Raw genomic sequence first — 22,291 nt, 5'->3', positions numbered from 1 at the left:
GAGAAAATCACAGTTGAGCATGTAAAACAAATATGTTTACCAAATTCTATAACATTGTCTAAAAAAATCATTAGTAAGAGACCTATTGGCAATAGGATGTTTCATAGTTAAAGTGGTAGATTTATATCACACATTGACTTGTAAAAAACATTCCAAATAATTTCTTTGGATTTTGGATACGGTCACAGTTCAATAAATCATATTTTGTGATAATAAAGAAGAAACCAAGACAAAATTTAGACCCTCGTTTAAATTTAATTGAAAGCAGGCAGAAAATCTCAAGCATTTCTCGTGACAGTAAGTGTTCGGTCAGAGCAAGATAATTCCATCAGGTGAGCGGCAGTTTCTGGTCCAACAGATGCTGCCATATCCACCAGAACTGACGGGAAAGCAACTCTCCACTGTGTGTAACGAAATAAAATGTGCCACCAGATGAAGGGCGCGTAACACAATAAAGGGCCCCCCAGAAATCTCCATTCCAACCCTGCCTGTTACAGGGATTAGAAACGCTCACCACTAGATGAGATTAAGCCATGTCGCCTCTGGCGCCCAAGACCCTAAAATTATAGCCCATCTGTGGCTATGACAGAATAAAATATAATACGTACCATGATGAAATGAAATTCTTATATTTTTACTTGGTTCTCTCCCAGATATTAGATCCCAGTCAAGTTGGTTGCATTATTTGATTCCCACCCCCTCGAACTTCCACGCCAATTTTGCAATTTTGGTCTTTCCAAACCCTCTTAATCTCAAACGTGCACAATCTTTTAATGCTTCAGTCCTAGGTTTCAAGATGATTGTTAAAACTACTTATGCTATGCAAATACATCAGCCAATCAAAAAAGCAGTCCAAAACATTTGAAACCATTTGCAGCACTTCGTACTTTAATGCACCTGACAATTGTGTGTGTGCGCGTGTCTCTAACCACAGCGAACTAGTCACCGCATGGCCATCTGCCATCACTTTGATGAGCTTCTGTGACCAGGATTTTGTCAGCTACGTTACTCCGCGTTTGTGTGCATGTTTGTGTCCAGCTGGTGCTTTAACTGATCAATACAGGTTTGTTCCGTGCTTGCTATTTTACATGCCTTTTTTATGTTAAAAACAAGACTTCCTCTTAGTTAACCCACAGTGATGTGGTTCCAATAAAGCAGGTTAAATGGAAGGACTGAAGCTATAGATTCCATCTTTCATGGTTTTTGGTTACTGTCTTTAAATTATTGTGTGATGGACAGGCCTTTTCCAAATAGGGGCGTGACAATGCAGCCATATGGTAATGTATTGTGATACTTGGTATTCCAATAGGTTTTCAATATTCTCCCGCCAAAAATCTATTTATCGCTTTCAGAATATGGAACTGTTTTATAATATGAAGAAACCTATGGTTTGCTACCAAAATTTACAATTTATGTTAACAAAACCATAACCATTGACTGCCATTCAGGGTGATAGACTTCCAACTCATTTTGACTGGGAGAGGCCGATGAACATGTTCATCAGCCACTTCCAGTCAAACAGCCACTTTCAAACATACCTGGCATTTTGCAGTGCGAACATCGTAGAGGGCCACTGAACCTTGACGAGCTCCGACAGCAATGCGATGACTGCGGTCACAGTAACCCACCATGTAGAACCTGAGAATGTTACCAATAATCAGACACGGACAGTCTGGAAGTGACAGTAAATTGATTGGGAAACCAGTTAGTTTACTCCATTACCAACTTACTTGCAAATAGCAGGAAAACACTCTTGGAGTCCTTTCTTTTTTACTAGAGAACCTTCAATACAATACATGATGATATCCATCACCTGAGAATGAACATGTAATGTTTTGAACTTGAAGGGTTTTGTGAATAGAAATTTCAATAAGTCACAAGGTTGGATAGTGTCACATCAACATCAACAACAACAACAACAACAACAACTGTACAATCAAGTGATTAGGATGTTTCAAAATTGGAAACTTGATATAAAGGACGGATTACCTCGACAAGCAAGTCTACAACATCTCCAGGCATCTTCTCGATTAAAATTTCAATAACTCTCAATATTTCAGTCTTTGCTCGGGCAAGAGTGGTTGTGTGAACGTTCTGTTGTGATTGAGAATTAGCCTGGGCTGCATTGAATCGATGGACCTGTGAAATGAATAAAATAATCATTTTAAAAGAGTAATATATGCCCTTGCATAAAGAGAAGAGATCTCTAATAAAAAAATTAAAAGACTACTTGATAATTCCAGTATCCTAGTTATTATTTTAGATGAACCTATTTCTGTGAAGATCCTCAGTTATTTGAGAAATAATTTGGTCTCACCTCTCTTGCAATGGTGGTGATGAAAGCAGGTGGCCGGGCAGTTGCAATAAGCGAGAGGGCATGTCGAGCTGAGCGTGCTGAATCAGCTGGTGGATTGAGCGGCAATCCCATAGTAATACTACAGTTGAGAAGAGAAGAACAGATGTTTTTCTTGAACTATTTGTACTGTATTATGGTAGTAGTATCCGTGTTCACATTTATTGTTGCGAATCAGAAGATGAAAAGCATACACCGATGTTATTTTTGGTGGTGTATAAATTCACATGCTGGTACTGTATCGATACATTGTACTTTTTTTCCTTTAAATACTGAATAACTGCATACTCCCTTGGCAGTAAAATAATTGTTATCATGGCTTGGTCTAATACTGATAACATTATTGTCTGCCAGTGAGGGCGTTAGATGTCCAAATCCATTTGAAGTGGGGTACTGGCAGCGAAAGAACACTTGTCCATTCACTGCCACCCTCCCTCAGATTGGACTAATGGTCTAATAGTGATAATCCTATTGAAATGCATGGTATAAGGATGATTGGATGTCAATCATCATCTTGAGAAGGTTGAAAAGTGTTCCTTCTTTTATGACAGTCTGCATAGCTGGGGGCCAACTTGGGTAAGGTGACCAGAGGTTTGAAACCAGATCTCGAAAAGTACATTTTGCATAGCAGTGACAGGTTATTCCTTAGTAATCCCAATACTGATGATGTCATTTTAGAGCCACATGTAATACATACCCAAAAGTAAGTGAGGGTGAGGAAAAAAGAAAAAAAAGTGAAAGGAGTGAATTGAGAAACATGAAAATGAAATGAAAGTGAAAGAGAAACAGAGCAAGAGAGAGAGAGACTTGCAAATATATGAAGTGAAGAGATTAGTGAGAAGCTTATAATGTCAAGGCTGAGTCAATGGAAGGCATTCAGCAGACAACAGCATAATGGACTCCCACAATGCAACAGGAGTTAGACACACAACACACGCAGACACTCTTACAGCTGGCCCCTTACTTCTGCGAGAGTATATGTGTGACACAGGGAGGGCGATCAAGGCCACCTTGTTAACAAATGAGTAAGAGAGTAGAGAAAGTGTCCGGGTGAAAGAAAGCGAGCGAGGTGGGGGTGACTTGCACGATTCATCTCCTCTGACTATAGATCACAGACAGGGATTAACAAGGTAATATATTAGCAATAAATCAGCAATTGTGAAATGTTTCATTTCATTTATAGTGTCGGCCGTAATTGGAAACAGTAACAAGGTTGATATAAGGCAGCAGTTCAAGGAGCTAATTGCACTGAAAACCAATGAGGTTAATAACCAACATTAGGTACATGTAATAGAATAATCTGAATTATTATCATCATTGGGAATCAACACACACAATGTTGATTGTACCAGCCACTCTAATTTTAACCATTTACTAGTTTTATTTAGTAAATTTCAAATGTGATTGTGTTTCATATTTGTGTCCTAAAGTGAGGAGCTTTGGTGTTCAAGGTGTTGTGTGGAGGTGTTCCAAAATGGTACCTTTACCTTACATGGTTTTTTTTCTCCACAAGCAGTGGCTAAAGTCGCAGGGTGGAGACTAGTGGCCTGGTATTGAAACCATTCTGTACGTATTGAAAAAAGGATTATCACTCGCACTCATACACTCACACAAGACACTCTGTAAAGAGTGTATTGATGACTAGTAGTGTGCAACAGGGACAAAGAGGCTCACTGCGATTCAGCTGCATGGAAATACGAGCTTCAATACACACTTGCACTTTCTTTCAGCCATTTGTACATTCAACTCCTGATACACTGCCTTCTCCTTTTCCTCCTTTAAACTGGAGGGATAGTGAGAGTAATTAAAGCAGGTACACTTTGCCTTCAGAACAGGTGGCAAGTGCCTATACGATCTTATTTCAGGTTTACAAAGAGCATTCCAAAACATTTTAATGAACACAAATAGCAAGTGGATAATTGGATGCCTCTTTTTCCATAAATGAACAAATACTTTTGACTCATTCTTCATTTGTTTCACTTATTATAATTATGTGGATTTCCTCTCAGGTTATATTGGTTATACGTAGGTCTGTGTGTAAATGGATGTTTGTCCCTGTGATCTTGTCGGTCTGTTTAACTGGTACCAGTCCAGACTGAATTAAAAGTTTCATTCAATGATAGATACAATATTCCAGCTAAATTCTAATCTTTAAGAGGCTAAGAATTTGTTAGTGAAATAGTACACTGACAATAACGTAAACATTCAAGAATCATCTATTGATAGTATTGCAATGGTAAAATTAAAAACACATTCCAATACATCTGTTTATTTGTTAATTTTCTGACTTTTTAAGCTGTCCTCACTTTGAAATGTGATCAATAAATTCAATTATTTCAGAGCTCAGAAGAAGAAAACCAGAAGACCTGAAGAAACCTGCTTTAAAAAAAACTGATTTAACTAAATTGACTGATTATCCTTACCTTGAAAAACTTATAGTTAAGTAAAAGTGTAGTTGGACTCACTTGGCCAGCTGCTTTTCTGCATCAGCACAAAGCTCCAGCAGTCCCATAAGCACCGCGGACACATCCATGTAGGGCTCCCACACGGTGAAACCTCGGCCGATCAGATCGATGGCAGTGCGGCGGATTGTGCTGTGTGGTGGCAGCTTTGGGCTAGGGGGCTGTAGCAGCAGGAAGGTCAGAGCCTTACCTGAGATAATTAAATAAAACACATTTCATAAGATAATCATTCATCAGTGAATCTTGGAGTAAAGGCAGCGAATAATCATACATGAATGAATTAATTTAAAAAATGCTAGTAACACGTCATCCTCAAAGGCAAAAGGTCCTGGTTCTATTTAGTAAAACAACAGATACTTTCTACATTTTTTCATAACAACTTTAGAATTCCTCTCATAATAAAACCATTTAATTGAGCAAAGCCAGGAACACTTCACATCCTTGGTTATTGGAGGCTGGTCACAAATGGCCAACAATACATACTTTACAATTACACTGAATTATGTAATAAGCACTATTAATTTAAAATTGAAAACTGCAAATTTGTAAAGAGACATGAGCAGAAAAACACCAGGCTCACACCGGATGAAACAACTGAGTGAGATAGAGGTTATTTCATAGCTGACCTGACATTTGAGCCTGCCTCTGAGGGGACACACTGACCATTAAGGTTCCAAAAAATATCCCCCAGCCCTCAATAACGTCCCCCTTCTCCAGGCACACACAACCCATCCTCTTGGCCATCTCCCAGGTGACTGTCTGTCGATCTTGCCCTGTGGAGCCCCAGGCTTTGGCCAAGTGATATAGAGGGAATGTATACAAAACGAGGCAGCTCAAACACCAGAACCTGGTTTTATAGTGCTGGTAAATGTTAACAGAAGGCAGGAGTAAAATACCAATATAAAAAACCTGTCCAACTTGAGATGGCAAGACAATTCCTTAGGGAGCAAATGCCAATGCGGCTATCATTTTTAAGATAGTACCACAATTTGACGAACACCGGTGGCTGTTGAGGCCGACCTTAAAACTTGACAATATACTATAAGTATCTGAAAAGATCTATCATCCTAGTAGATCTAGTCAGGGCCCATCAAAGTAACAATGGGTCATTTCTATTTTTAACTGTTCTGACATTCTGTCCACAAGAAGGGGGCATTTTGGAAAATGTAGAGAAGATAAAAAGTTAACGTTTTATTCAATGAGACATTGTGAACTTGAGGCACTTGAATAGTGAATTAACATTTCTAGATTGTTGTCCAGAAATATGCATGAGTTTGGTACATAAACAAAACAATGTGTATCGTCACAAGAAGAAAAACACAATCTATCAAAAATGATTCAATCAACAGATAAGAAACTATAAAACAAGACTAATTAGCTCCATCATAAAGCCCTTTTGTTGAATGCCCTTGTAGTGTGCGTGTAAAATATGCAAACATTCATTTGCTAACTTAATTGTCCCCCTGCTTCTGACAGCAAATCAATGTCAGCCCCAGAGAGAGATTAGTTTCACATAAACTGATAACCAGTATATGAACTGGATGGGTGTTTGTGTGAGAGGCCTTGGGGGAGGAGTGTGATGTGGAGGTCATGGGGCAAAAGATCACTGGTCAAAGTCAAATCCTTCACGTGAATATGCATGCACATAGCCCAACGCCACAACATGACATCACAAACACTGATGAAGGTGGTGGGTGGCAGGTCCATTTTTTATGTTCCTGTGTAGACTTTGTGTATGTACTTGCTCAAATTTTAAATCTGCAAAGCCTTATTTTTGTTTGGAAGTCCAGTTAAAGAAGACCAGAGACTTGAGAGAGTATGAAAACACCAATGAAAGCTTGTCCTAACACCAGTGAAGTGGGAAGTCGACACTGAGGTCCATTTTTGTCAGTCTCAGTCAATCTGTATTTAAAGGGAGGCTCTAGATTCAAATGACTCAATAGCTATTGACAAAGCATCAGTCGGCTATAATGGGCTGTTCATTAAAGTAGTAGCATTAACAGGGAGAGGATAATTAGAGCTGGAATTTGGAAGGAGAAAAAAGACAGAGAGTGAGGAAGATGTGAAAGAAACAGTGTGAAATAGCAGCAAATTCCTTCTTTAACTTACAGAGCCAACGCAAATACCGACATAACAGGGGTTTTGCTTACTTTGCTCCGGCTGTCACCCTCTCTTCGGCTATTTCACTTGAGTGAAAGTAAATCAATGTTTAAGACTTAGTGGATCAAGGCTTGATCAGAATGAGTGAAAAGAGTGGAAGTCTTGCCCTTTTTTATGTATACTGCATCATCCAATATGGAATTCATCTTATGAATGTATGTTCATCAATTTTCATCAGAACAATTGAAGAATACTCTTTAAAAATGTCCTTTCAGCAGGATTATATTTCAAATGACCTCAATAAACCTAGATGAGCTGAAACCATGTATAAAATGAATACATTTCCTTGCAACGTATTTTGCAAACCTGCTATGTGCACAGTTCTATAGGAAAACAAACAAACAAACAAAAAAACAACTCAAATTCTAATAAGCGCTCATGAATTTTTCAAAATGCCACCATTCATGATGAATGGACCCCTGTTGGGACTGGCAGTATTTTGACATTTATGGTCGAGATAATTGTCCAGAGAAAGAACACGATGGACAGTTTGTCTCTTTTATCCCATCCAACCATTCCTTTGTCATCATCTGTCTGTCCTTCCTACTATGCTAGGCTCAATTTCCACCTCTATTCTCTACATTTCTTCTCCCACCATATGAAAACATAAATCCATACACTATGTTGGAGACTCCTATACTTGCCTTCTCTCTGGGTAGACAGCTCTCATTTATCACGCACACACAGTTCTGTATGCCAACAACACCAATCCATCTTTCAATTTCATGACAGAGACAGGTGAAGTAGGAGATGGGGTGGACAGAGACAAAAACAATAGACTGAATGAGAATAAGCTGAAGGGCAGACTGCAACAATAAGACCTGCAGGAAAATGTAGAGCCAACGTTTCACATGCCTGTCCATATTTTCACATGACCTTCCACTGTTAAATTGTAAATAGAGTCTTATCTAGCACTTCAGCAAATCACAGCACCCAAAGCCCATTACAGTGCCTAACATTCACGCAGCATTGGATGGCGCTGCTCTCAAGCAAGGCACTACGATGCCCGCTGGGAACAATTTGAGGTTCATTGTCTTGCCCAAAGAACACTTAGATGTGAAGAGTGAATGAAAATAAATATTTTAATTAATGAACTAATAGCAATTAATAAATAGGCTGCATTTCCCAACATCAATACCAGGTGTTTCAGAAAAGCTGTCTTTAAAGAACCAATATGGTCTGGAAAACATACAACATAAACAAAGGAACAAGAATAAGACTGACTATAGACTGAACTATGCCGAAGAATAATACCTTTTACTTAAATACTATTTTTAGAGGGATAAGAAAGTATTGAGTCCATTCAGGTGAGCTAAACTAACCACTGTGTCCAGACGCAAGTTAAAATCATCATGGATCACAGTCTATCAGTAAGTCGACAGGCTTCGTCTTGGGGTAGATGCCCCCAGAGACGACCAATCAGAGCTCAGGAGTAGTAGGATGGAAGAGAAGCTCTGCTTAGTGCAGGTTTGATGCCTGCTGAGGCCCAAGCGCTGTAGACACAGTGTGGCATAGTCTCAGATCAATCAGTGTGTGTATGTGTGTGTGTGTGTGTGTGTGTGTGTGTATACGTGTGCGTTGAGTGCCAAAATCTTTAAAGAGTCAAGCATGGCAGATTAAAATCAATATTTTCTGTCCCCCTCACATTTAATCCATCTGTGATTTTGTTGCATTACTTCTCTATTTCAACCAAAACATTATTGTATTCTATAAAAGCAGCTGTTCAAAGTTCGACCAGCATGGCAAAACGGATTAAAGTTGAATCTTGTAGTACTATATTAAATAATGATCTACTTAGTCCTGGAAAGAGCAATGCCACATTTTAGTTTGATATAGGAGTGTCCCAGTTTTGTTAAAACATGAGCTAAAGAGTCTATCAACAACTTTAAATTTTAACTGCTCTGTAACATAATCATTGATCAATTTATCAAAATAAAAAATCAAAGAAACAAGTTGCAGCTCACATTTCATGTTTGACGCTCCAAGAACCAACATAATATAAACCCATTAAAATTGTAGTTGAACGTGTAATTGATGCATAAACAGCATTAAAACCATAGTATTTTCAGAAAGAGAAACAGTATAATAGTCTAACAGTTTATTCATACATTAATGTTGTGGTCTGAATTACTTACATGTGTGTCTTGCCAGGGAATAATTTGAAGAACTGCCACTTGTTGGTCCAAAGCCTTCAGGGACCTGCCCACCACCTCGTATTCGTGCTGCACCTTTTGGAGGTTCAATTTCGGCACCAAACTCAGCCCCGACTACACCCAGCAACACAATGGCAGTGGCTTGTTTGCGGCGCTCCTCATATGAATTGGAGATCTTCTTGGCATTTGGTGGAAGGTTTGAGAGACAACCTTGTTTAGAGAGACAAAAAGAACACCATTGTAATCTTTGCAAAATTTAGTAGACCTCATGCTGACTCTTAGATTGTCAGCTTTGATTTCAAAACAAAATTAAATAGTCAAAAGAGTAACTATTTGTACTGCCTGAATAATTTTCTTGGGGGGGGGTCATAGTTGAGGTGTAAAGAAATGACACACAAAAAAACAGCTATTGAGGAATCCTTATCTTTTTGAAAACAGCTTTAAATATACATGAACGAGGAAGATAATTAAAGCAATATTATCTAAATTGTAACATGTTTTTCCAACCATTGGTACACTCTTGCCAATAAATATTTTGCGATGATGGCCTGTGTATCAATGGCTGATAACCAAACGGGCAGACGTTTTTTGTCAGGGGTTAGCCAATACTACTTAGACCTGAACAAATAGACACAGACCTTTTTCTTTAGCTGAAAGCCTACAGTCAATTTTGAGCTGTCTGATTTTTGACACATGCAATGGCAGACATCTTTGTGATGTATGTCACAATGATATATTTGTGTCCCAACCCACTGTGTGAACCAAAATTCTAGAAGAAAAAAAATCATTGTCAGAATGTGATCAGTAAATACCTGAGCCTGGACAGCCAACTTCTGAAGTATGTGAGTATTGAGAAAAAGTGGGAAATGAAAGCTCCTAACACAAATAGTTAAAATACTCAAAAGGCAATTGGGGCTTTTTTTCTTTTTGTATGTGTATACATGCAAGTCCATAAGGACTTGGAAAATAGTGCGCATCCACTTGGTCATTACCACAAAGACATCTTGATTTTTTGAATTTAGATTTGGTTTCTTTTTTGAGGTGTATAAGGACATTACTTGAAATTTGTATCGCAAGGAACAAAGCGCTTCCTAACCACACCCACACACACCCAATCCTCCCTCCCTCATTGTTAGCAGGGGGTTGTAAAATGAAATAGTACATAAAGAGAGGGAACCAGTGGAATTGTTAATGTTGCATGATTATGACAATCTAATACAATTAATAGATCAAATAAACCTGGTTACGAATTTCCCAAAGGCAATTATTTAACCATAATTAAGAAATACAGTATTTTGTAACAAATAACACAGCACATCAAATTAAACATTTAGAGTTGTACAGAGTCCCATTTTCATGAAAAATTCTGAAAAAAAGCTTTTCAAAAGGCAAAAGAAGTAAGATATGAAACCAAAACTATATAGTATGTCGGCAAACAGAACAAAGAGCAAAATAAACAATATCTCATTGTACCTGCTTACAGAAAAGTATTGTGATTCTTCTAAATGTGAGTTCTACTGTTTTTTAGTTATACTCAATTTTACAGACCCTAAAAAACCCTTCCCCCATATTTTCATACTATATCCAAGTGCTCTTTATAATGAGATTGCTAAAGGCCAGCTGTCATTTGGAAGAAGGCCCAGCGGCTGGGTTTGATAAATGGATTACAGATGGCATCCATTCCTTGGGCCAGACTGGGCCAGTAGATAACAGAATTAGAGATAGACTTCCAATCAGAATCACCCAAAAAAGTTTGGGTATAAACAGAGGAAAAAAGTTGAGGCTACCTCACAAAATCACAAAATCAGACAAGATTTAACTAAAAGATATGTCATAGTATTCTAGATTTTAAAAAACCTAACATTCTTCAAAAAAAATTCAGGCATTAGCTTGAATGGACTTCACATATGGTGGCGCACATGAACATGAACCAGGAGGGCAAATTTGGCCTATATAAGACTTGAAAAAAGTATTCTACTAATACATATTTATCAAACGTTACACTTTATTTCAACCGACCATAGGAGGTTAACTTTGAGTCAGTTTTTCCAATAATTAATAACACAGATTTGAGATAGTTGTTTTGTAACGATTTGGTTAAAATCACTAGCACAATTAACATTTTCTGATGCACTCAAAATGTAATGTGTTCAATTTGTGTCTAGTGATTGAAAGATTCAGATTTCTATTTTTAAAAACTCAATGAGATTCAAAGTGCACCAAATTTTAGAGTTGGATCAGTTATTATTATTGTTTTTATCTTGTGACAGCTTTTCTAAGTCGGGTGATTAAAATATTACTTATGAAAAGCTTTGTCTGCGGACAGTCATCAGAAAAATCACATCCCTACCTGCGGCCTTTTGGTACATGTGGAAGGAATGATTGATTTTTGAAGCCTATCGATCTTCTTCCTTCATGACCAAAAGATCTATTATAATAACATTGTATAAAAATCCTATTTGTTGGTCAACCTGCTCCCAAACATAACCCAATAAAGCACAGGGGGAAGAACAAGCCTTCCTCCCCACTAGCCCTACACTTGGCTAAATTGTCGACGAGAGATGGATTGGAATAAAAAAAAATCTCTCTCTCTCCAATAACATTATACTTAAAAGAAAGAAAATGATATAACGCAACAATAATATTTAAAGGTCAGACAATTTGAAGGAGAGAAGGCAAACAATAGTTGATTTAATGGATGGGAAATGAAGAAAGAATGCCAAGGGAGACACAGCAGCTAAAAAGTGAGAACTATTGTGAAAAGCCTTCAGTCTTTCCAGGACCTTATTTTTTGTCTGGTTTCTCTCCCTGTGGGATGTGCCTTCAACATGCTGGACCTACTGGTGGCAAGCAGTACATTACCTACCAATCCCACCTTCAAGCCTTACTTCATTCAGATGGGGATCAGATAACCTGCTTCCAGGAGAATGAAAGCAGTCAATTTTCTACATTCATCAAAGTGGATTCTGAGATGTGCTTTGTTTAGCAACTTTTGTCCATTAACACTGGGAGGCAAAAAGCCTACCACAAGCGTATGGTTAAAAAAAATAATAATAATGTTGCGTATTCTAAATCTGGGGTAGGAAATAAAATGCATAAATACTGTATTCAGACGTGTTCAAACCTAAAACATGTTCCTTTTCGGAGAACCCTGAAGGTGAACCTGTGCTAACAAGTTTCCCAAACCCCACTTCAAAAGGAGTAACCCTATCAACCTCCAATCAATCCTACACCATGGCTTTGCATCTATTGATTATCAATAGAAGGCTGGTAAAACTTCATCACTCGAGATTCAGGGAAAGGAATCAATATAAGCAGAAACTAATGTGAGAAGGAAAGCAGAAGTAAACTGGAGACAGAAAAAAAAAACACATGGAAAATATGTAAAAGAAAATTCGATGAAAAAAAAATACACACAAGTGCACGTCTGCAAATGGGACAAATGGGTGGTCAAGGATACACTCTGTCCTGAGATTGAATGTCAGGAGACAGTAAAGCTTGGACAATAATTGGAAACCCAATTAAGATGAAGAAACGGGCCACAGGAAAAACAAATGGAAATTATGAAATGGCGACTGCCCTTCGAACCTGCCCAAGTCAGTCTAAAGGTTAAATGCATTGTATTGTCTTAAGACACACAGACAGGAATTTGTGCTTAGAAGAAAGACTTATGGGAAGAGGTGGGGCTTCAATTTTTTTTTATGCAGGTCCTTCAGGGCAATCAAATATGCTGAAGAACCTGGTACTTGATGGGTTAATGAAGGAGAAATATTAAGGAAATGTGTCGAAAAATGAACATGTTCAAGTATAATGCTATATAAATTGCAACCGTTTTTGTTTTAGGTTTTTTTAATGCATTGTTGCTATAGAAGGGATTAATGCTGTGGTAATAATTAAAATCTCTGGTCTGTTGTTAGTAGAATAAGTATTATTATTATGGTTAAGTAGCTGGAATAGTGTGCATGTACGAACAACTGCAGAGAAGCAAGAGCTCCTCTTGTTCCAACTGACAATTATGTAGTCACTGTGATATGATATAACATACCAATTATGCATCAGAGATTATGCAGCATACAATGCAACTCAATATTTCAAAACTATGTTTCATACTGCATTGAGTATTTTAGTTTAAAAAAAGTCCTATACACTGACAAACAGCTTTTTAAGAACAACAAAAATAAATTGCCTGTAAAGCAGAGGTGAAAATCATTGTGTAATAACTATGCAAACCAAATCACCTCAAGCAATGATGAGGGTTTAATAACGCTACTCAGAACTTGAATTTGCCTGCCGCACGTTAAGACTCGGCTGAAGAGAAATGTGAGCTGACCCAAACAGCCTCCAGGCTCTGATATTAGATTAGCAGTGGAGGTTAGCATTTCGACTAACCAAATCACAACTGGACTAATGACAGAGAGGTGAGGGTCAGTCTGATCTTTCACCTCTGACCTCTATCTGTACTGCTGCAAACCCTCTTGAGGGGTCAAAGGTGCAAAAAGGAAAATGAAAGGATGAGTGGATAAAAAAATAAAAAATGCAACATATTTTCTTTCCTTGTTTAAACAGGTATGGCTTGATGTAGAACGTGTTATCAACTAAATACCTATTTATACATCTGTTTATATATATTTACCACTTTGTTATTTCTGCAAAATAGAAAATCTGAATCATTCAAATAAAATATGCATCATTTGGTATCAGTCGAGGAAAATGAAGGAGTGCTAACATTTTTCCAATTTTCCCACGTCCTGGTAATTAAGAGACAAGAGTGATGACCTCTGATCTCCCTTAGGTAACACCCATTAAAGCAGAGGCGCACACTTGCTTTTTTTGGAAGCAGTATTTGCGTTAATGGGGAAGCAACTGTTGTGATAATATGAGGTTGTAAATCAGGCTAAAATATTATATAACAGGAATCAGTCCAATCAATTATGTTAAATAAATCACAAAACTGATGTGATCCCACCAAAGGCAGCATAAAGGTGAATAAACCGCAGAAGGTTGGTAGAGATTGGTGTCTGACAGCTTGCTGAAGAGAGGCGCGACAGTTAGCAGAAAATATGACCATTTCCCCAACAGCCCGATCTAATTTCTAATATGCACATACATTTTTAATGTATGATGATGGTATGTACCACGAAAAAGGTGATACTAAAGGCGCGCATCTTATAGCCAGCAATGGTGGAATGGCTTTTAATTACGTCCCCTGACACTGTGGGTGACAACTACGGCGCAAACACAAGACAGCAGTGTCTGTGGCAACGGAGACTCCTGTACCGTGGTAACAGGCGCGCACCAAATGATTCTGTAGCTGTCGATACCATTCTTCCTTTCCCCTTTTTTCTCCCTAGGTCCTTTTCTTCTAGGTCCTATTGCATTTGCGGTTGCATATGCTTTTTGCTCTCCTTGTCCTTTTAAAAAGTCCCTTAATTTCTTTTCTGCCCTGCTCTTCTAGTTAATTTTTTGCATCACTGCCTTTTCCCACTTCAAAGAATTTTTACATTCATGAGAATCTACTATACAGAGGACATTATTAAATGTGAATAGGAATTTTCATAACTGTCCTCTACAAACGATTTGGACAAGCTGGCTGCTTGCACAATTCTTAAAATTCAATGTAGCACAAAAAAGCTGGAAAAAAATTAAAATGGGCTGCATGAAATGACAAATTGTTCGCTATGTATCTAATATCGAATAGCTGTGGAGAAGGATGGGGAGAAATGGAGGAAGGAAGCTGTTAGAGTTTAGGGGTCAAATCATTTTTAAATAGGTTAATATGGGTACCCGTATACATGAGGTAATTATTTTTTCAATATCAGCAGAGAAGGGGAAATGTGTTGAAAGAGAAAGTGTAAAATGTCATGGAACCCTATCAAATGTGTAAAACATAAAAACTTGAGCGCCGAAGATTACTAATGATGTTGACAGGTATTTTTTTGTAAATGTGTCATTACTGGTACCTGCAGTGATGTCATCGTCAGTGACGTCCATTTCTTCTTCGGGGGCCTTGACCTCAAGTGGTTGAGCTTCAGCAGGTGGTGGGAGTGGAACTGAGGGTTCTGTGGATGTGCCAGCTGTGAGAAAGAACTACACTTAATTAAAATGTATGGGTCTGAATTTTTAAGAGTTTGTGTGGCTGTTAGTATTCTCATTAAAACAGGTTTTGCATTGATTCTTATTGTCCTGGTTAAGTAGCTAATAAAGGTTTATTGGACCGCCTGGTTATCAAGAGAATTAATAGAAACACACACTAACAAAAACAACACATGCTACACATCGTGCCTTCATTAAATCCTTATCGCTCAATTGCCAATTAACATTGCTTTTCATTAGCCGGGCTACTGAATGATTATTCCCTAATGAATGGAGTGACAAAAGGTAATGGAAGTGATGCTGGGCTAATCTCTGGTTAAACAGATTAATTAATGGAGACACGGGTATTCGCAACAAAGTACACAAGAAAACAATCACCATTGCTATATGGTAATTTGAGATGAACGACAGATAGGCCATAATAATTTGAAAAATAATTCAATACAATCTTGTCATCTAATCTTTCAGAAACCAAGAATTATAATTAGAACTAGAGGCAGCAAGAATGTGACTACAACATCTACATGTCAACACATTCTTCACATTAATAGAAAAAAAAATCATTAAAAGTTTAAATTACAGTTATTCATCTGAGTCAAGATTCTGCTACATGTTCCATTTAAGATGAATATGCACTTTGCTGTCTGGTTTTCATTACGACGTTGTCAAGCTTTAAACTACAAACATGGACACAGACTGACGGAAAACTGATACACAAACCTTGGTGCATGCATTAATGTGATAAAAATGTAATTGCCGTTGATTAAAACAATTACTTCAGTGTGCTGATATGAAGGCAGTGCAATGCTTTTGCATCCAGAAGGCTGTCGCTTAACCCAAGTGTCATATTTTTGGACTATAAGATGAACTGTTTGCAGTCCCTTTCAACTCTCTGGCTTTAAATTGAAATGGCTAATTTATGGATCTCTACAGGTTACTGGGTGTGATAATTTGTTGCAGTTAGCAGGTTTCTTTCATTTTGATTAGCGACCAGAACAGTCAGTGACAGAGAGCTTCCATAAATGGCATGGCAAAGTATACATACAACATACAAATTCCAACATTTTCCCATGTTACAAACAAAAAAGAGAACTATTTTTTGTCATATGGTCTGATACAAACATGGGAACATGATTGTAAAACTGAAAGTAATGGATTTTCAAAATGTTTAGGTCCATTGAAAAGTTTAAACAATTCTGAGGCACAAAAACCATAATGGGTGCATCAGAGAAGAACTTTGTTAAAAAGCACTGCTTTGGGGCATACCAAAAATAAAAAAATAAAAAACTTAGCCGTGATCTCCTGCTATTTAGTCTGATATACAGAACCATTTGGGACTTCCACACCATTACTTTTCACATTGCTACAAAATGCAACCAACCAGGCTTATGATCTATAAGTCAGCTGCTGGAAAATGAAAGAGTTGCAACCCGCTGTGGGAGTAAGAGAAGAACCAAGGATTGAAGGTAGGAGGGGCTACGATAGATGGGAGGGGAAGGAGAGAAAAAGGTATTCTAGTCTGCTCCAAGGTCAAGCTTGTCATGTCAGCCATGACACATAGCTCCCAGTATGCCTTGTTAACCTTCTGGACCTTTTCCTTCTACTCTATTGTGTCTCTTCCACTCGCTTTCTCTATTCGAAACACATACTTCTTTTGTTGGAAAATTACAGAGGACAATTTCCTCCCATTTTGGAAGTATAGCAAGTTAGTGCTGGAATACAAAGATGTGTTTCGTTCAACATGTGTGTGGTAAAATACAATGATATCCAATTAAATCCAAAGGTTCTGTTCTACCGCAGTTCTCAAAACAAGACCTCACAGACCAAAAAAAACTACAACATGTATGTTGATGCTAATGGATTTCTCATGTTTCCGAAAGAATTGGAAACAAAATGGTGGTGTGGTCATAGCAGATTTGCTTCTAATTTTTGGGGGGGATTATTGCTGGTTACTTGAGGTTAATGCTTTGCCCTGTTCCACAAATTCAGGGGTACCATTCCGTCCAACTCAATTCCACCCGCTACATTGCTAGAACATCCTTTGTTTCTGAATTTCTTAAGATCTCAACATGTCTCACTCTTGAGGATATTTGAGTGGCAAACACTTTTTCACACTGCTGACCGATACGATAAATGCTATCATTGCCCTGCAAATCTCAGGCGAGGTGCCGAGAGAATTGTTGAGCAAAGAGAGGTCAGGTACTATTTTATGAATTAAAAAGGCTTGCTGTAAGAAAAAAAAACAGGAAGAAAGTTTGTGCGCAAACATTAATAGACTTTCTAACAATGACAATTTCATGAGCCTTATTTTTCTGTTTTTGTCTTGGAGTGATGTGCATATAGATCAAATTCAATGACCCCATAACCTCACTCTATCTTGCCCTCTGTGTTCCCTCCCCCATCTGTCCTCCCTCTTCCCCTGGGGTCACCCGTCCATCACTTCCCTTCCTCCCTCGCCAGTGGTACTTCTGTGGTAACACAACACTGACTGGTACCCATCACCATAGCAACGGTTCCCCTGAGTGCCCCCCCAGCATCCTCAGCAACTGCAAGGCAACTTCTGGAAACAGATACACGCATACACGAGATTATAGAAGGCTGTTTCTAGTAAAAGGTGGGGATGATCCTTTTTCCTCTTCATGAAGTCAGAACATTGACAGTGAGACCAGACAGCAGGGCAGTGTTATTAGGCCTTTTGCTGCAGTCATTGATCTTGATCAAACTTGATCAATAAGGTCTTAATGTTAAGCACCATTAGGAACAATCTCAAAACTATAAAAAACAATCTCAAGAAAATTGGAAAATATAACTCAATGGAACAGCCATTATTTGTATTTGATCAATGGTTTATAAACGTTCAAATACACGTGCGTGTTTCCAGAAGTAATTGAATAAAAGCCTTCGCCAGTTCCCTATTTATTTCCTTCACATTCAATTGCAGACAAAAGACAGAAGCACACTGAAATATATCGCTGAAGCAGGTGGAAGGACTAAATTTACTGTGAGACGCTCTTCCATGTTTACTAAAATATGTACTCTGGTCCACGAGTGTAACTAAAATGATCCTATCTGCAAACAATTTTTCAGTTCATTCAAATTTAAAACACCCTCAAACATCCACCTATATATGAGTGGTTTAATGTCAACCTCAAATTCACTGCTTTGCTCAATCTCCTCCACCCGTACGCTCTTGTGTTTTAAAGAAAAGGCATGGGTTATGTCATAATTATAAATGGTCAGCTCCTGCATGATCCATCCGGATTGAACCTCTTCAAAACATTTTCAAACATTTCTGAAACCAAATTTCTCAAACTTATCTTTTTTTGACAGAACATTTGAATGTCCGACTTCGTTTTGATGCAATCCAACATTGCTTTATATGAACAAATATATAATTGTTCTTAATATCCAAGTACTTACGGGAGCTGACTGTGTCCACGTATTGAGGCAGATAAGGTGCCCATAAATCAATGGTGTCCTTACGACCTGATTGGCCAATTCTTCTCAACTCTGCCAACAATAAAGCTTGTGCTGCTTCCCGCACCTATATGAAAGAACAGTGATTTGAGTTAACATGAAGAATGTGACTTGGACCTTTTTTTCTGCAGTGGTTTTATCCTTCATGCAAATCAGAAAGGTTTCGTGTTTAGAACTGTATATTTTACCTCCAGACAGCGGTCCTGCCATCTCCTTGCCAGCATCTCTAAAAGTGGGGGCCTAAACTTATCCAGGCCTAAAAGGTCAGGGAGCATAACACAGTGCATTGCTGCAAGCTGGCTCCAACCTGAAAATACACACAAAGTAATTACGTTGAATTTTTACTGCTAGGCTTAGGAAGAAAATTTTACATCAAATAAACATATTTCGCTCACAAAAAGACCACATTAGTTCATGCATTTTCAGAGTTTGACATTGTGCTAATGTCAGACAAGATGGATGTTAGACCAACTAAATCCTTGGAAACACCAACCATAATTACATTTTGATTCAAAATGTAATTATTTCAACATTACTGGAACATCCCCACATAAATGCAAAAAACAAAACAAAACATTTATTAAGTTTCTGATTCTAAATGTCACTTTTTCCCCATACAGTAATGCGCAATAATGTATTACTTATACCCTGAAAATCAGGTGGAGCCGAGTAGATAGTATCTGAACAAACTATTAGCAATTCTTTTGTGAGTGTTTTTCTATTGCTTAAACATACAGAATAATATATATATCACTTGTTGTTTCTTGTTCAAATCTGAATCCAATCCAAACATCCAAAACTAACAATATCCACTCTCTATAGCATACACATGTAATAAGTAAGAACAATGTGAATATAAACAAACCAACCAGTTCATGCAATTAAGATTTTTTCCATATTCCTTCTGGTACTTTTTAAAACTGTATGCTTGTTTGATGTGAATGTTAAATGATGGCAACAAAGCATATCAGAAAGTAAACTTATCTCCACCACATAAATTGACAACACACTAAATTGTTGGGGAAAAGGAAAAAAACTGTACCTTCTGTGAAATATGGAGAATATTGTTGAATAAAAATGAGATCTCTATAGAGTTTGACAATGTTGAAAGTATGTTTCAAGGCAAAATTTCCTCTACTTACCTGCCCACAAAACAAAACTGCACAGATAATGCCTTCATTCATGTCATGCCCATTTTCTCAAACAAATGAATACTAGACCATATTGGAGTAAGTGAACACAGACAAAATCAGCTTTGAAAAATGCCATAATTAGTTGTGTAAGTAATATTTGCGTACTTGGTAGCTTGAAAGGGTAATAGGTATGAAGAAATGTACTCAAACATTTGTCAATATAACTTGGTATGTATGAATACTACAATTTCCAGCAATGTCTATACAAGTTTGTTGTTATATGGTAACTGTTTTAATGCAATGATTCAATTGTCTGACCTTACTGAAATTACACACACACATTGTAACGTTTATCTTCTGCCCTGGGTCGAAATTCTCAGGTGATTGGTTGTTAGAGACACTATGTGGAAATGATGGTGGTTAGAATACTAACAAAGCATCTTAACTGCATTATATTTAAGGACAAAAATAGACATAGTAGACTGGGTTAATAGGTCATTACCGACTTCTACTGAAATCTGGAAATTAGACATCGCCTGTGATTTCTTTAAATTAAATGCCAATGAGATTATTTTTGGTACTGGAGGAAAGATTAATTGGTATGATCAAAGTGCATTTTGTCCAAATCAAATAAACACCAATTAACAAAAATGTACGCTCAACAGCTAAATTTAAGTGAATTTACAATAAGTCTATTACTTCTGCTAACACTGATACATTTTACAGGCATGCATACAAGCAGAAAGAAACAGAAAAGTTTCACATGCAACAGAAAAAAAGAGATTGTTAGACAATAGTACACTGCACATGAACAACTAGAGACAAAACCACAGTCAACAAACAACAGTCAATGCACTCTCAAATGAAGCATTTTAAGACAGTTGTGATTGTTTGCAACTTCCACAATCCTGGGAATTTGAAAACAATAGTGTACAAATGTTTAAATTATTTAATAGTACTGTGTTTCAAACAATGTTTGACTTCGAGGACTGAAAGTGAACTGAACACACCAATGAAAGACAAACGCAAACAGAGAGCCATACAGTGGAGTACAGAAAAAAAATTGACAAAGACAAGGGAAGTCGACGCATAGAAGGACACTTGGGAATAGCGAAAGTAGGATGGTAGCGTTTAGATTGAGGCAAGAGAAGAAATAACGGTAACAGTAACGGAGAAATTGAAATTATTTTTTTGGGAGGGGGTATCAATATGTAATGATCTAAGGACATAATAGTACAGACTAAACGACGCCATAGTTTCACTTGAGAGAGACTGCAACTACCATATAAAGGGACAGAAAGGAGGGCGGGAAGAAGAGGATCGCCAAAGGTAAGTGGGTGAATAAAGAACAGGGGTGTGAGATTCCTATTAGCTGAACCCTTCAGTTCAGTCAGTACCTTCATTGACTGAGGGGAAGCTATGAGAAGCGGGGGCCCTCTGAGGAAGGGCCCCAGGGGCCCCTAGGTTCCCCGCAGATGTAGCGATAGCAGAAACGTTGGTGCTGGCTGTGGTGGCTACCGCAGCTTGTAAGAGGAAGAAAAGGAGAAAAATAGTGAAGAGCGAACGGAGATGTTAGAAGCTGGTAACTGTATACATACATAGACAAACATAGAGGGAGGAGAGAAGGAGTCAAGTAGCAGGGACAAATAATTTACAGTGCATTAAAAAAAAGAACAAAAGATTTAAACCATGCATTTATATAATATTTTTTTTCGAAATGGTTAACAAAGCAAGCTGTTAAAGATTTTTTTACTTGTTTTTTTTGGAAGTTAAGAACAGTAATGCATGTATTGAATTTTTGTTTTTAGCTAGACTGAACACACTTCCTGGACCGTAGAGTAAATTTCCAAACAAACCGAACAAACTTTGTGTTACTGGTGAACACCAATACAAAACAAGAAATGTTCATAATATATTACCTCAACTTTTTGTTTCTATAAAGCGAAAATAGTTATTGTGAAAAATGTTCAATATTTAAAAAAACGAGCATTTTGTTTGCACTACTAAATTGCTGGGGAAAACAATTCTGTGGAAGCTTGTGGATTTCATGGCATGGTGTTTTCTGAAAACTTATTACAGCTAGCTCTGATTAATCTTTGCTTATTCAAATCCTTAACTTTGAACATCAAATCTGTAACAAAACCAACATAATAATAGATAAATACCTATTAGTCTGTGACTGTCCTGTTCTAAACTGAATACTTGTAATTTCTCCAAAATTTTGGAGGGATGGTAAATAAACAGAAAACCTGACAGTTCAAAATTTGAACGTGCATAAAATTCACTCAATTCATTGGAAAATAAAGATTAGTATGTAAAATAAAATACTCTTACTAATCTTCACCATTTGTTAAAAATAATGAATAAAATAAAACCAAACCACCGGAAGCTTTACAATGTATAAAAGCACAGTCACAAGTTTACCCAAGATACATATATTATGTCACAGAAACCGACTTT

At 37.5% G+C, this 22,291-nt stretch overlaps 1 protein-coding gene across 2 annotated transcripts in view; it reads right to left on the bottom strand.

Moving 5' to 3' along the window:
- wdr7 (WD repeat domain 7) overlaps nt 1-22,291 on the bottom strand; it is a 37,837-nt gene that overhangs the window by 3,423 nt on the left and 12,123 nt on the right. The window contains exons 20-29 of one of the 2 annotated variants that reach the window (XM_077621889.1): nt 21,229-21,354; nt 18,887-19,005; nt 18,642-18,765; nt 15,089-15,202; nt 9,111-9,338; nt 4,819-5,005; nt 2,318-2,435; nt 1,990-2,139; nt 1,731-1,813; nt 1,539-1,638 (exon numbers count right to left, since the gene is read on the bottom strand). In XM_077621889.1, coding sequence (XP_077478015.1) covers nt 1,539-1,638; nt 1,731-1,813; nt 1,990-2,139; nt 2,318-2,435; nt 4,819-5,005; nt 9,111-9,338; nt 15,089-15,202; nt 18,642-18,765; nt 18,887-19,005; nt 21,229-21,354 — 1,349 coding nt within the window. The remainder of the gene's footprint in view (nt 1-1,538; nt 1,639-1,730; nt 1,814-1,989; nt 2,140-2,317; nt 2,436-4,818; nt 5,006-9,110; nt 9,339-15,088; nt 15,203-18,641; nt 18,766-18,886; nt 19,006-21,228; nt 21,355-22,291) is intronic. The other variant, XM_077621890.1, reaches the window with a different exon arrangement.

This window comes from Stigmatopora argus, chromosome 16 (genome assembly GCF_051989625.1).
Source record: "Stigmatopora argus isolate UIUO_Sarg chromosome 16, RoL_Sarg_1.0, whole genome shotgun sequence".
Taxonomy (NCBI): domain Eukaryota; kingdom Metazoa; phylum Chordata; class Actinopteri; order Syngnathiformes; family Syngnathidae; genus Stigmatopora; species Stigmatopora argus.
This window is presented reverse-complemented; position numbering and strand designations above follow the sequence as displayed.